The following is a 17,513-nucleotide window of genomic DNA, read 5'->3' on the forward strand; positions in this document are numbered from 1 at the left end:
AAAGAAAAGGGCTGTTTTAGGGTTTTCCCGGAAATTATTCAAATTTTTCTCGCCGTAAAAACCATCCTTAGATTTCAAGGAACATTTTAAAAAAAGAATTGTTAAGATTGGTCCATGCGTTGTCGAGTTATGCGCTTACCAACACATATTGCGATTCATTTTTATATTATAGATTGAACTGCGTTGTGGCACACAACAATTGTAAGGTATACTCTAAAGTTTTAGTAAAAATGTCCAAATAATTAAAATTTCCAAAATAACTTATTAAAACTTAAATCATTCACAAAATTGCAAAACAACTAGAAAACCAGTACCAAACAATAAATCTTAGAATAAAATAAGGTAATGTTTTAATACCAAACCCTGACACCCTTGCCACCTACATGCATGTAATCTATTATAAGTTATGTTATGTCGATTTTTTTACAGTGATCCGGTCTGACAGGCTATGCCGCTTCGAATTGCGCCAGTAATAATACAGACCGAATGTTTCACATTCATAAGTATAAAGTACAGTACAGCTGTCTTGGTCGTAATAATTCCAAAAAGGCCTTTTATTATTTTGGGGGCCCACTATTATAAATATTCCATGCAGTAGAAATGCATCAAAATGACCAACTACGCAAGCAGTTAAGTTTGGGAACAAACATTTTGAGGAAAGGTTTATGAAATGGTATTTGGAGAATGACGTTAAAATGATGAGAAGGAGAAGGTTGACTAATCGGATATAGATCTATACAATATATAAATGCAGGACAGCAGGTATCACAAAAAAAAGTTAAAATCAGTAAGTAAAGAGACAGTAGTGTTAGAGAATATGACCTTTTAGAAGCTGAACGACTACTTATTGCTAAAAGCGCTTACCGACATGAGGGAGAAAATGGCGGAGAACTAGTTTTTTATTGTCAAAAAAGATAAGAAAAAATATAAATGGTTAAAAACTGCATCATTTACCTTTACAATAATATCAAAACAACATTTTTTGACAATTTCGGTCTGTAAAGTCGAGAAGACTTGCGTAGCATAGACCACTTAAAAATTATACATTGGAGAGGGGTCAGAGAAAAATAATTTTATACAAAATAACGAAAAAATCAAGGAGGAGAGGTAGATCCTATAAAAGCATAAAAAACTTTTGTGCTTTGTAAAAAAATATAATTTGCACCTTTGAACTTTAAAAATTGCAATTATAAAAAAACTTACCACTTCGAAATATTAAAAAGTGAAGTGAGTCACTTAGTACAATTATATATATTAGACATCTTAACAATTGACTAAAAATCAAATAACGTCTCATATATTTTTTATCGTATATTGTAGAATAAAGTACGAAATATATTAAAGTTCTTAAAGTATGATAAAATGGTTTATCCTTTCTTATTTCGTACATATTTAAATGACGACTAAAGTAAAACATTTTTAATAAACCTACTGTAATATATACAACCATAAAAACGTATACTATAAATAAACAGAATATTCAATCAGGTTGGACTTAAATATCCTTTGGAGTTTTTTATTTTATATAGATTTAATAAAGAGAGAGTTAGTCTAAAAAACAAAAAAAAAAAATAAAAGGAAAGAGGTTAGTCTTTGTATGTGGGTATATTTTATTTTATAAAAACCCTTAAAAGGGCAACATTACAAGCACGAACGTTTTCGGAACAACTGTTCCATCATCAGGTTAAAATACCTAAAATAAGTATAAACCATTTAATTACAGCAAACGTGGTTTAAAATTTTGACTAAGGTTAAAAACAATAAAATGGTTATACTTACAGGTTACCATGCCTGAGCCACCAAAATATTTGGGTAAAAACCCTTTAAAATGAAAAATGTTACCAAAGATTGTACATGATGTTGATGATATTATATGATGTTTAATATTTTAATTAGATTTTACTTCAGGTAACATACACCCATGCTTAAGTGAGTTCCAGTGTCCGGAGAGTAAACCTCTTCAAACGGACTACGGCTGGCAACTGATTGATGAAATACCCATGAACGGTGTCAAAAACAAAATGTCAATGAACCATGAAACAGTGTTAGTTAAACATTATATTACTACAGCCAAAAGATTAAAAAACTTTGATGATGTTAAAATGATAACAGCAATCCAGGTGTTGGGATTTAAAATTTTTTTTCTATAATTATTTAATATTGGATATAAAAGATGTAAATTACTGGTGTTGTTGAAGGTCATGTTTAAGAGGATGACGTATGCATTAGGCAGCTTATGTTACTCTTTATCGTATGGAGTGTGGTCTAAAAGGTGTAATTGTTAATGAAAGACAACTTATTAATAAGAGACAACTCAAACTATTGAGAGAGGCTGCGTTCCCCAGAGACTTGACCATTAAACCTCATTATGCTTCCTTACCTTACCTTCAAGAACGTCTTTCTGGAGATATCAGATATATCCTAAAAAGATCTGTTGAGAATACCCACATTTCTTTTAAAGTCCTGAACAATCTAGGACAATGTTTAACCAATTCAAAAGATTGCATCAACTACATGGATCGTAGTGGTGTTTACAAATTACAGTGCTCTGATTGTGATGCTACATATATAGGTAGAACCTGTAGATCACTAACTTCCCGTACCCTAGAACACACTAAAAAAGAGAACACTTCCACCTTCTCACAACATCTTGCACAACATAAACATACCCTCAACATACCAGAAGACGTCTCTTTGTTACATAATATACCCCAAAAAAATTTTCTAAAATTAGATCTATATGAAGACTTGGAAATAGTCAAGGAAAAGCAAAGAAGCCCCAACTGCGTTAATCGCCATGTATCTTTCAACCGTGACTTTCAACCCTTACACCGACAACTCTTCTCATAACCCACACTTCTCAAATTTACCCCATCTTCTTTATCTGACCTTCCTCTATAAACATCAACACCTTAATCCTTCTCAACAATTGTTACTTTTTAAAACAACCATTCTCTCTACACTACTGTCACAACACTCCCTCCAAAAGAATTTTTCAGCCCCCTATTGTTAACGTCATATCTTTTATACCTCACTATTTCATTATTTTACAATCTTCACGTTTTCATCATATTCCTGTCCATTCTTTTTTCTTTTGCTAGTTCTCTGTCTTTTCATATATCTACCATCCACCCATTAGTTCTAAACTCAGTAAACATTTAAACACAATCCAGCAATTCATCAGAATTCACTTTCTCCCACTTTACCTAAACCTTTAATCAACCATTGCTCCCCCCTCTCTTAGTCAACAACTTAGTACACCATACTCACAAATAAAATTTCAGGCTTTTATGTATCGAATTTAATATAACCAAAATATATTTTGTTCAGGGTGCTAGATGCTTTAAGCATGAAGGACCTCTATCATCTCTAATTTTGTTGATTAACTCATTCATTTCCCTTTAACCCACTCTCCTTTATTCTTTAGTCATTCCATTTACTTTTATTCCTGCCAGGTCTCTGAGGATCTCAGTCTTTCCAAAAAAATTTTTAAATTTAATCACATATATTATAACTTTAATTCCTTCAGCCGGAAGATTTTCAATCCCTTTTTCTCAATCTATTGGACGCACTTATATTAAATAAAAAAAAAAAAAAAATTTTTACGATACTAGCAGTATTAAACAATTTCATCTACATACGATGTCTTACATTAGCTACAAATATATACTATTTATTTTTCCTTGTCCTAGATGTAAGCAACATAAAAGGACATTTCCATATATTTCAGCTAATTCTTCACAAATTACACCTTTTAGACCACACTCCATACGATAAAGAGTAACATAAGCTGCCTAATGCATACGTCATCCTCTTAAACATGACCTTCAACAACACCAGTAATTTACATCTTTTATATCCAATATTAAATAATTATAGAAAAAAATTTTTAAATCCCAACACCTGGATTGCTGTTATCATTTTAACATCATCAAAGTTTTTTAATCTTTTGGCTGTAGTAATATAATGTTTAACTAACACTGTTTCATGGTTCATTGACATTTTGTTTTTTGACACCGTTCATGGGTATTTCATCAATCAGTTGCCAGCGGTAGTCCGTTTGAAGAGGTTTACTCTCCGGACACTGGAACTCACTTAAGCATGGGTGTATGTTACCTGAAGTAAAATCTAATTAAAATATTAAACATCATATAATATCATCAACATCATGTACAATCTTTGGTAACATTTTTCATTTTAAAGGGTTTTTACCCAAATATTTTGGTGGCTCAGGCATGGTAACCTGTAAGTATAACCATTTTATTGTTTTTAACCTTAGTCAAAATTTTAAACCACGTTTGCTGTAATTAAATGGTTTATACTTATTTTAGGTATTTTAACCTGATGATGGAACAGTTGTTCCGAAAACGTTCGTGCTTGTAATGTTGCCCTTTTAAGGGTTTTTATAAAATAAAATATACCCACATACAAAGACTAACCTCTTTTGTTATACGTGGTATACAGCCAGCTACAGGAATTATTTTCCTTGTGGATTTTTTTTAAAAAAAAAATAAGCAAAGTGGATATGTTTATCCTACGTAAAATAATAATAATAATGTTTATCTACTTCTTAATATACAATATAAAACAATGTTACAATATATTAGGTCAATATAATAGAATAACAAAATTATGTAACTCTAAGTTAAATATTTTGTACAAACAAATAGTTGTTAGCAAATAAACAAAGAAGAAGTTCTCTGATGAACCAGAGGTTGTGCTTAGCGATGACACTCATTTCCACTATTCAAATATTTGTTCTACAGTACCATCAGTATTTGGCAGGAGAGGACCGGGACGCCTTCGTATCACGTGTTTAAAAAACCTCCGACAATGGTTTGGGATGACCTCCGCGGAGCTGTTTCGCAGTGCAGTCAACAAAACCATGATAGCCTTGATAATCGCAAACATCCGGACCGGATAAGGCACTGAAGAAGAAGAAGTACGATTAGGTTGATAATATAAAATATTATTACAAAGTATATAGTAAAGTATTAGTTATACGATGAATTTAATTAAAGCTTCCCAAATTTCTGATCTAGTTCTTAAGAAATATTATAAAAATGGATTTAATCATGTTGAATTAGTTGATTTTTCTCATGTAAGTTTTATAGATCTCGCAAATAGTTAAATATTTAAAGCACTTGTAATTTGGATATAGTTATGAACTTTTCTTCTAGTGCTGTAAGTATGAACTATTGATTTTAAAACATGTTTATTTTTCTATTTACACTAATTTATGTTTAACAAATATAACTGTCTAATTTAAAAAATACCTGCTTGCTAATAAAGAAGAAGATATAAGCTAGATTTTTTAGAATTATTGACAAAAACCGTCTTTGTAGTATTTCAAGTTTATTCAAATAAGAAGCATGTATAAATTATTGTAGATATATTTTTAAATTATCGCGCCACTTCCCACCTCTTGTTTTTTGTAAATTGAGCATATCCGATATGTGGACGTGTGCGGTGCTGAAGAGAGAACAAAAAGATGACGAATTCGTTTAACAACGTATGTAAATATAGTTTATTTAAAATTATAGTTTTTCATCATTTAATGCACATTTACTGAAGTGTTTCATCCTCTCTACATGGTCCTTCGTCGCTGGGTGTATTAGTTATTAAATTTTAATGTTACTATTTATATAATTATCTAAATTACCAGAAGAACAAAAGTTGAATTCAACCGTTACAGTCGACCAAGAATATCGATTCTGTTTTCAGACATGGTTTTTTAAATAAAAAGGGTATATTAATTATCTATAAAGCATATAATCTTATAACTTATTATTATAAATATTTCAGTTAAAAATATTTAGTTCATTTTAGTTCATCATGAATGTCAATATTGAGAAATTACGTAAAACACGAGGTTCAATTACATCGCGACTGACAGTTTTTACAAAATTCATTGAAAAATGTCTTGATTCTAAATCCGATTGAATTGCAAGCTAGACTGCACAGATCTGAAAGCATTCTTTTACAATTTGAAGACAAACAATGTCAAATAGAGTCGTGTTTAGATGAAATACCAGAGGAAGAGTTAAACTACCGCGAAGATTTCTAAAACGCATATTTCAAAGCAAGCACTGCCGCAAAACAACTAATTAAGGCTACTAATCAAAGTATTACATTGCCCTCAATTCAGTTGCCAAAATTTACGGGTTGCTTTGAGAATTGGCTTGAATTTCATAATTCGTTTGATTCACTCATTATTCAAAATCAAAATATACCACACATTCAGAAGTTTTATTATCTGAAATCGTGTTTTTCGGGTAACGCTGAAAAGGCCATTACATCACTTACAGTTTCCTCTTCAAATTTCATAGTCGTTTGAAAATTTCTCTGTGATAGATTCGCAAACAAGCAGTTACTCAGTCATAATCATATAAAATCTATATTTGGGTTAAGAAACATTAAAGAAAATGCATCTTTTTCACTCATTTATATAATTGAAACTATTACAAGTAATCTGCGATCTCTGCAGTCACTCAATCAACTGGTAGAGAAGCGAGATGTATTATTATGATATATTGTAATGAAGAGAATTAATTCGGAGACAGCACGTGATTAGGAAAAAATCAATCTTAGTGATCCATCTTTCAATGATTTCTTAGAGTTTCTTAAAGCCAGTAAATCTAAAAAGTGCAGCGAAAAGCATCATACATTACATTACAAAAGCACTTTAAATCAGTTGAAAATCCTAGTCCTGAACCAAGTATAAATTCTCATTATCCTTCAAGCACCATTCATAGGGAAGGTGTTTTGCTGTAAACTGTCCGAGTCCAAGTGCTTGACAAACTAGAAAACACACATTTAGAGCTCTGTTTGACAGTGGCAGTCAGTCAAATTCTGTAGCAGACAGGATTCTAAATAAATTAGGTCTGCACAAAAATAAAGCAAAAATCTCTGTTGTCGGTATTGGTTAAGTCTCTTCTAATGTTCAATTCAAAACCAATATCGATATCAAGTTGCTTCACTCTTCTTATGTATCTTCAATGTCATGTTTAGTAGTTGACAACATAATATGTGATACGATTCCAAGTTACCGTCTTGATACTTCAGCCTTTCATATTCCTTCTAATATTCAGTTGTCGGATCTAAACTATGGCATCCCATTTGATATTGATATTCTTATCGGTGCAAGTCACTTTTGAAATTTGCTATGTGTTGGTCAAATAAAATTAAGTCCGAACAATCCAATACTCCAGAAAACTAAACTAGGATGGATAATTTTCGGCGTCATATCTCACTCTCTTACTTCGAAAACTATGTGTAACTTTTCACGCCATAAGGAATGTCCTGACCTAACTCGGTTTTGGGAAATTGAAGAGCGTCATAATTCTAAACGTCTTTCAGAAAAAGAAATAAATTGTGAAACACATTTCAAAAACAATTTTTAAGAAAACGAACAAGGTAGATTCGTTTAAAAGGATTCTCATTCTAAACTTGGAAATTCTTTTCAAGCCACTACTAGACGTTTCTATAGTCTAGAGTGCAAACTTCAAGTTAATGTTCTACTCAAATAAAGATATTTTAACTTTATGAACGAATATTTATCTTTAGGACATATGTCACAATGTACTAATTTTTTTTCCTCCCCATGGAGTAATTAAAGAGGAGAGCCTGACTACTAAACTCAGGGTAGTTTTCAATGGCTCTTTTTTCTCTTTATTAGGAGTCTCCATTCAATGACCTTAAAATGGTAGGACCTTCACTTCAAGATGATCTTGTATCTATAATACCAAAATTTCGTCAACCTTCTTATGTTGTCACTGCCGATATTGCTAAAATGTACCGGCAAGTTTTAGTGAACCCATCGCAACGTTGCTTGCAGAAAATTCTATGGCGAACTGAGCCTTCTCAACCACTTTGCGCTTATAAACTCAACACAGTTACGTATGGCACAGCTGCTGCTTCTTTACTGTCAACTTGTCTTCATCAATTATCCCTTGATTCCATGGATGAATATCCAGAGGCTTCTAAAGTTATTGGCCACGACTTTTACGTCGACGACCTGTTAACAGGTTCGGAGTCTGCAGATAGTTTATCGAGAATCTTTCTCTATTTTAGAATCTGGAAGCTTTCCATTACGTAAATGAATCTCCAATGATTCAAAAGTTCTCTAATGAACCAAAAATCGTGTTTCCGAAATACAGTCTAAAACCAACATTGCAAATTGGAGACACATCGGTACAACTGACAATACAGCTGATCTTCTGTCTCAGGGTATCAACCTTGGTCTTCTTAGTTCATGTCATCTCTGGTGGCATGGTCCAACATTCTTAGTGGGTGCTGACGATGGTTGGTCTGCTCGTCAGTTTGATTTTCCTAAAGTTTTTCCTGAAACTAAATCTTTGACTAAATCTCTAGTTTTAGTTAAACCTTTTAAATTTAAAAATGAGAGATTTTCAAGTTTAACCAAGCTTACGAGGTTGGTGGCCTATTATTTAATATTTAGGCACAATGTTCTAGTTGGTAACAATTCTCTCAGATGGACTGATTCCCTTACTTCAGCAGAATTACGTTCATCCATTCAGTGTTTGACCAAATTAGTTCAATTAGAAAATTTTTCTGATGAAATTTCTCGTTTAAAGGGAGGAAAATTGGTCCCTTCAAAAAGCAAGCTCATCAGTCTTAATCCTTTCTTAGATAAAGCGGATGTAATAAGAGTAATAATCAGATTACGTCATTCTCATTTTGATTCCGATAAGAAACACCCCATGTTACTACCTGCGCGTCATCCGTTTACGACTTTGGTGTTCCATTTCCATTCCAGTGTTCCAACTCATTTTCGACTTTTTCATACTGGTTCTCAGTATCTGCTCTCTGTGGTTGGAGAAACCTTTTGGTTTATTAACGGTAAAAGTGCTGCAAAACAAACAGTTCGTCACTGCGTACGGTGTTTTCGTATAAAGCCTACTCAAATATCTTCAATTATCAATAATGGGAGATCTTCCAGCCGCACGTGTCACTCCAACTCTTTAATTTTCTGTGACAGGAGTTGTCTATGCTGGCCCATTTGTCCACAAAACTAAACGAGGGCCAAACTCCTCCTCTTCGTATAAGGCATATGTTTGTCTATTTGTATGTCTAGCTGTAAAGGCGATTCATTTGGAGCTTGTTACGGACTTAACAGCTCAGTCAGGAAAACCCGCACAAATTATGTCTGATAACGGTACAAATTTTGTTGGTTCTAACAAGTTACAAGAGTTAGGTAATTTCTCAAACTAATCATGTTCATATATCTGAGATCTGTGCAAATAATGATATACATTGGCAGTTTATATCTGCTCATTCGCCTCATTTCGGAGGCCTGTATGAGGCTGGAATAAAATCTATGAAATCACATCTAGTACGTGTAATGTCAAAATCTAAAATAACTTATAAAGACTTCTCTACAATACTTGCTCAGGTTGAAAGAATCCTTAACTTCCGGCCCTTAAGTCATATGTCTTCTGATCTCTCTGACCTTGCTCGCATCACACCTGCTCACTTTTTAATTAGACGATCGATGGTATCCATGCCAGAAATTGATGTCACTCGTATTTTGTCAAATAGATTCTCATCATTTCAACGACTTCAACAACTTCGACAGCACTTCTGGCAACGCTGGTCTCTAGAGTACGTTTCTGAGCTGCAGCAACGACAAAAGTGAAAGCAGAATCAATCAGTCCGAGTGGTTACCGTCCGAACTGTCAAGGGACTATTGAAAAGAACTGTCATAAATCTATGTCCCCTTCCAAGTGATGTTTAAGTGAATAAACAATATTTTTAGGTGTTCTGCTGTTCTTTATTTAATATTTAGTAAAAAAAATATTTTGTTAGAAAGCTTTTTTTTTGTAAAGCACAGTATATCCGATATGTGGACGTGTGCGGTGCTGAAGAGAGAAGGAAAAGATGGCGAATTCGTTTAACAACGTGTAACTTGTCTGTTACTGAGTAAAGTGCATTTAAAATCATAGTTTTTCGTCATTCAATGCACATTTACTGAAGTGTTTCATCCCCTCTACAAAGCATATAATATTTCACCCCATGGTAAAATTTCACATCTAAGACGAACTCTATCAAAGGATAGTATACTATCTTTACGTATGACAAATTAAGGATATTGCTGACATATCTAAATCTGTATAGTAACATTCTTAGGGTTTTACATATTACATCAATATATACATCCCACTTCAAGTGACAATCAATATAAACACCTAAATATTTTAAATAATTTTTCCTATTTATTTTAATGTACGCGTTATTATAACTTAGACTTAATTCCAAGAAGTCGGGTAAATTATTTTTGTATATTGAGAATGGTCTGAAATAAATGTTTTCGATATTAACCGTCAGTAATTTTTCATTTAGCTATTTTATAACCTTTATAGTTTCTTTTTCTGCTAACGTTTTAAGTTTATTCCAAAACAAATAATCTTTCCATGTATTTTTATTGTTGTAGATCATTTATATATATGTATTAAAAATAGTGAAGGACCTTAAACAGTACCTTGAAGCATACCAAACTCAATTATTTTTTTAGTAAATAATTTGTTAATAATTTTGACAATTTGCGATGTATTTTTTAAATATTTTTAAAATATTAAGTAAAGTATGCCTCTTATTCCAAGATCATCCAAAGCACCTAACAACTGCTGATGACTAACAGTGTCAAATGCCTTAGCTAGATAGGAGAGTAGGAGAGCGATTATCCAACAACATACCTATATATAAGTAATCAGTAGCGGACGTTATAGCATTGGAAGTATAATATCCCTTCTTAAAACCAAATTGGTTTGGAGACAGCAGGTTAAATTTTGTAAGATATTGGTGGTTCGACTAAGGCCTTTTCAAAGATTTTTGTAAAGCTGGTAATAAGTGATATACGACCATAATTTGGTACCAATTTTGTATCACCTTTTTTAAATATAGATATAATTACAGCTTTTTTAAAATGGTCAGGACATGCACCATGTTCAAATTTTTTATTTATTAAATAAGTTATCGGATTAACATAATTAGAAATTATCTTTAACAGATCGGCGAAAATGTTGTCTATGCCAGGAGATTTTTTTGGTTTTAGGAAATTAATAATACTCTGAACTTCTTATTTCGTTACGGGTTTCAGTAGGAGCAGTAGTATTTGGAGGATCAGGAGAAGAAAATATAATATTTTTATCAAGCGTACATCCTACATAAAAAATATTTAAAATATTACTAATATTCTGACTATCAGTGACTACCTCATTATTTTGATTTAAATTAGAATTAATTTAAATTTTTTGTGCTATGTTTATCAAATTTTTTAATAGTATTTTACAGACCTTTAGTTTAAGTGTTTTAATATTTTGTAATTTCCGTAAGGAAATATTTTTTACCTCCATAATTAGCTTATTTAATTTATTTTCTTAAATTGTGTATTCTTTTTTTAATGTTAGGTCATCTGGGCTGTTCATAAATTTTCTGTCAAGTTCATTTTTTTATTAACCGTTTTTACTAAACCGTCTGTCATCCAGATATTTCGCTTACCTCGCATCTTTTTTTCTTTATTTCTTTGGTATTTTTATTGATTAATATAATGAGGGTGTCGCTCCCTTTGGTATTTTTATTGATTAATATATTAAGGGTGTCGCTCCCTGATGCTAATCCTCTGATGATCCCAATTTTGAAAACTAAGATAGATTTTTAAATCACCATAGTTAATTATTTTCCTAAACTTAGTTTTGCACTTAATTTTATTTTTTTCAAATGAAAAACTTACAAATGTTGCTTTATGATTAGTCACGGAGAGGTCCAGAACAGCTGATAAAGCATTATGATTGATCACTTGATATGATTAACTTTTTACAAAAATGTGATCTGTACACAACTACGAGAATCGCCCTGAACTCTAGTATTTTTTATTTATTATTGATAAGACATTATGTTCACTCAATATACCTAAATACTGAGAAGACTCTGGAGCCATATTTTCGATACATATTAATGTCACCTAATAAAAGATGATATTTACAAACAGAATTTTTAGTGATCTCTAAATATTTATCTAGACCAATACAAAACTGCTCTTCATCTGTCGATGGTAGTCTGTAAATTATTGTTATTATTGTATTTTGTTTGTATTTACCTAATATAGATATCTCTAATACCTTACATACACTAATGTTTACAATCTTACACGTTAATCTTAAATTCTTTTTTATGTATACAACGACACCACCAATTTGATTTATATTTCCTTTATTATATAAAATGTTATAATTATCTATTTCAAATAAGGATATATCAGGAATAATCCAAGTTTCCATTAGAGATATACAGTCAAAATTAAGTGTCATCTGTTGTATATATTTAATCGTAACTGATCTAGATTTTTATTAGGGCTTCTAATATTTTGGTGTAAAATGGTAAAATTTTCATTATTTTTACCTTAATAAGAATCCGTAGTTAACTTATTAAAATCTTCAATATGTTTAGGTTTATGAGTAATTACGGGAATTTAGTATACATCACGAATGCATGGATCCATATTATAACAACAACTAAAAAAATTTGGTAGGGAACTACCTAAGAAATAATATTTGTCTTACAAAATTCTAGCACTTACTGCTTTGCTTTCAAGTATTTTTTACTCTTTCTTTGGTACCCGAAGTAAAGTGGTGTCTTGATTTTGGCTTTTTTCTTTCTTCGTGTCTATCTTCGTTTTTGTTCTTCCCCACTCCTTTTAGTACTTCTTAATGGTCAATAATATTTTTTTTCCGAGCCCTTTTTTTCTGATTTACTTTTATCAGTATCTGATTATTTTGTCGGTTTTTCAGTCAGTGAAGTTATCAGGTTAAGGTTTTGTTGTTGGGTAGCCTCTTCTTTCTGTGATGGATTCTTTGGCGTAGCTTGGGTAAATTGTGAGATGCTGTCTTCAAAAAATGATTTAGAATTAAGTGTTCGTGTTTCTGGTGCAATGTGTCGTTTAGGTTTTTCTGATTGAACATTTTTTTTTATTTTCATCCTTTTCCATATTTTTTAAGTCTTTAAATTTTTTCTTTTCTGTTACTAGTTTAAGATGTGTAGTGAGGAGATTTTGGTCTTGTCTGTCCTCGTAGCATAGATCGTGATTTATATAAATATTATTATTATGTAATTTACTACAGTTTTTAGTATTATATTTTTCTTAAGATAAGAGAGAAATTCAACTTAAACTGCGTTTTTAGTTTCTATTTTTATATATATAAAATTTAAGAAAATGTTATTGTTTTAAACTTAATAGTGCAAAGTTATCTTAATACCAAGTTTCAGTTGAAATAGTTGTCTTCTATAATATGTAATCGGCAATACGTTTGGATGGAAACTTAGACAAGTATTTAGAAAGCGGCTATAAGACAACAGAAATACAAAATCCTAGTAGAATTCCAGAAAACACACTGAGCGATGAAAATTACGAACCCAACGTAACCGATTCATAGGTTGAAAGTGGTTCTAGAAGTGTCACAGAGATATTGGAAGATGAAGAGGATACACTTAACGATAACGGTGAGTAACACCAAACGTAAGTTTAATATAAAATCTTAAAAATTGCGACATTTGGGAAGAGGTACAGTACGAAGTTTTAAATTTCGGCGGCAAACTTGCTTTTTTACAAAAAAGGATTTAGTGATAAAGTATTGGAGAGAGAGGTAGACAACCTGAAGTTTGAAGATACAAACATTTTAATATCAGAACTGACCTAGATTCAGATCACTCCTATGCAATTATAAATTCGAGATCATTAAGTCTTCTTTAAACTTGCAGTAAATAATTGGTCTACTTTAATGAAATTTTACCATATTACAAAGATTATAATTATTGACTAAAAGCTTTGCTCTTATTGAATAGATACAAAAAAAAATTAACAAAGGCTGTTAGTTCAAATGTTAGTCCTAATATAATATTCCTTTTATTTGTTGTGTATTTAACTATACTAATAGTAAATTGATGAAATATTCTACTTTAGACATTATTAAAATATGTACGAAATAAGAAGGAACAAACCATTTTATCATACATTAAGAACTTTAATATTTTCCATACTTTATCCTACAAACTACGATAAGAAATATATCAGGCGATATTTATTTATTAGTCAATTAATAAGGTTTATTATATATATGGCTGCTATAAGTACTTTTCTTCACCTTTTAGCCTTTCGAAATAGTAAGTATGTTTAAATGAAATAAGTATAAAACGTAGGTTTGCATAAATATCAAAATTTTGTATGAATATTTTTAGTTTTTACAAATTGTTAACTTGTTGCAAATGTTTTGTTCAAAGGTTTGTTAATTTGCTCTATTGATTTTTGATCTTTCACATGAAAACTGAGATTTCTGGTCTGAGGAAACGATATTTGTAAGAGATTTTGAAGATGTTTGTCAATAAACGTCGCATTGACCCTGAAATCTGCAAGTTTCTGGTGTAAAACATTTGGCACTGATTTAGGTATTTTTTGAACATGTGTTATTAGGCACAATGAGTTTAATTATCGAACTATATATTAGATATTTTTTTAGTTTATTAGAATTTTAAAACATGACAATACACGTTAGTACAGGCCTAACTTGCAATTGTCTATCTTATAATTAACTGACTTTCTATTTTTGTTTATGAGGTATATTTCGGAAAATAGTCTTTAATTCTAGTTATTGTAGTCTGATAAATTAAATGTGTGGCCTGATGTGTTGAAATCTGGTTCTAGTGCACAATAATTTTTCTCTGTTGTGCAGTCATTTTTGTGTCTGGTCTTTAAGATTCGATAATAAGCTGTAAATGGATATGGTATTTAACTATTTTGAGTTTTGAATATTGTTTCTAAATCCTTTTAAAAGAACATATCGTTGCTAAGGTGCAAAATGCTGCTCTTTATAACAACATATTATGTTTTTTTTCGCACAGAGGAAGAAAAATTTACGCACAGAGGTATGTGGCATATTACGTGACAGGATTTAGCGAATACCATACGATTACGTCATACATCTCTTTGCATACGTCCACTTTTAGTTAACTACTTAGTATGTATTCAGTACTTAGCTTTACGGTGTTGAGGCATGGACTCTTAAACAGAAGAATGTTACAAATCTTGAAAGCTTTGAGATGTGGTGCTACTGCCGTATACTAAAAATAAGTTGAGTGGATAAAATTACAAATGAAGGGGTAATATGTAGAATACATAACCATCCAGAAGTTATACTGAATATAAAAAAGAGAAAACTTAAACACTTTGGCCACCTGATGAGTTAGTGATGAGTGAATTATTCAAAACAGCAGTAAATAAAATTAGAATCGCCCTAATGATATTCAATCTCCGATAGGAGAGGCACTCAAAGAAGAAAATATGAAAGACTCGAAAGATCTCCAACGTTCACTGTTAAACATATTCCTCCCCTTCACTGCACACATTTACTGATCCTTGATGTTGTGACGAGAATGAGATAGGATTTAACAAATAGAATGACAGAAAACTAAACAAGACAGTGTGTCAAACGTCGAATGCGTCGTAGAACGTGAAATAGCGTAAAATTATATGATGGCCGTAGACGTTTCTTTAATACCCAGCAAACGACTCGCTTTGTAAAGTTACATAGGCGGGATCTGTGCGACAAAAAGTCGATCATTCATCATAATGTAACGTTATGACAAATCTTTTTTCTCCCGCACGGGTGCATGCCTGTGTACCTATACAAGGGGAGTCGTGCATAACCTTTAGTGAGTTGATCGTAATACATAACTGCAACAACAAGTATGTTGACGGTTTGGGTTAGTATATACAGTGCATTCCGTACGTTTTTTAAACATGATTAGGAAATTGTTGACTGGAGGCTATTAAAGAAGTTCTTAAAATTTTTGCGGGTCACACCCTTTTCTGTAAATGGAGTGAATATTGTTATCCGTTTAATTTTTTCCCCAGTTGAATAATTCCTGCTGGTATTTGGTCTAAGCTTACTTCTTTTCCCCATTTAAGCTGTTTCATAGCTAATTCTACTTCCTCTTTATAGTACCCTGTTCACCTGTTTTGGTAATTTCGGACTATTTCATCTCTTATAACATAAAACAGTTGTTTCAGATATCTTTATCGCGTTTCCTTTTTTTATGGATGAATATGCTGCCGTTTTCATCTTTTACTATTTCATATGGAGCTACACGATTAACAATTCCAAATCAAGAAAACACAAGTAACACTCCGAATTATATTATACAACTAATAGTCGAAAAATGAAGAGCAAGAGTTAGATGACCAAGAAGCCGAAATCTTAATGACGAACACAAATATAATCGACTTATCGGACAATTAAGATCAGCGCTACATGACGCACGCAATGCCACACTTGAACACTACATTAGTACATTGTCTAAAGAAGATCATTCAGTATGGATACCAACAAAAACACTTAAAGAGACTTGAACAACACAACCCACAAATTAAGAAAGATGACGTTAGTTGAGGAAGATCAGACCAGGAAAAAATGTCAACATTTTCAGAATACCAGATAATAATAATCAAGCAATAGAACACTGAAAACTTTTGTTTTTAACTGTACGCCCGTCGTGAATGACATACCATTTTTTAAATAACACTTAATATTGCACTTTTTTAGTGTCTTTATTTCATGTTTCAAGATAATTCTTTTAGGAATATATTTATTTTTAACATACGGTCTTATGGTCTTATTACGGCTTTCAGATTATACGACATAAATGTATCTTGTACCGCACTGCTAATTAAGAATTATGTTTGTAATGCGATAAGAGGTCCGGATATACGAGACACCAGTGACTCATGCCGCACTTATAAAAAGCCGACAGGAATCTGCATTTCTATAAAAATAATAGATTAATTTGTTTTGTGTATTAATTTAGTTTAGGTCGAACAAGAGTTGCAGTAAAAGATTTTTCTAAATATAGAGTGTAAACCATATTTCCAATGCTTTATGAAAGAGAACCAGTTTATAATATTCCGGACGACGTAATAACACCTTATTTTAGAATATTGGTCGATGAATTGAAATTATTGTTCAAGAAATGAATTATTCATGTGCAGATGTTTTACTCTAAAAACACGTAAAACTAAAATCTCGATTAAAAAAGTTGCAACCAGTTACTCTCGATGAAATTTAACCCCATTATTGATTTTACGAGTGATAAAATGGGTCGACAAAAGACCAGTTTTAATCCTTGCAACATTTAAACATAATAGTTGTATCTTGGTTTAATCAAATAAAAAGAAAAATTATACACAAGTACTAAAACCACAAATTATTCTCGATTATAACTTGGTGAAAAAGAGTGTTGATTTTAGTGATCAAGTGGCTTCTTACCAAAGCCCAATACGCAAAATTCTGAAGTGGTACCGGAAAGAGGCAATGGAATTAATATTTAATACCGCAGTAGTCAATGCTTAATAAATTGCTAAATAATAGAAAACGTAATAAAAGCGACAACCTATCCTTGAGTTCAGACTGGAGTTCGCGAAGGCATTTAAAAATAAAGAAATGTTG

General features: G+C 31.7%; 1 protein-coding gene across 1 annotated transcript; it reads left to right on the plus strand.

Moving 5' to 3' along the window:
* The first annotated feature begins 7,702 nt into the window (after positions 1-7,702).
* Positions 7,703-8,098, plus strand: LOC140442226 (uncharacterized). The gene has a single exon (XM_072533303.1). The coding sequence runs from the start codon at positions 7,703-7,705 to the stop codon at positions 8,096-8,098; it is 396 nt and encodes a 131-aa protein (XP_072389404.1).
* Positions 8,099-17,513: the final 9,415 nt, after the last annotated feature.

The sequence above is a fragment of the Diabrotica undecimpunctata genome, chromosome 5 (genome assembly GCF_040954645.1).
Source record: "Diabrotica undecimpunctata isolate CICGRU chromosome 5, icDiaUnde3, whole genome shotgun sequence".
NCBI classification, from domain to species: Eukaryota; Metazoa; Arthropoda; class Insecta; order Coleoptera; family Chrysomelidae; genus Diabrotica; species Diabrotica undecimpunctata.

What these genes read in the sequence shown, in the direction of transcription:
- LOC140442226 (XM_072533303.1), top strand. Translation starts at nt 7,703, where the DNA reads ATGGTAGGACCTTCACTTCAAGATGATCTTGTATCTATAATACCAAAA.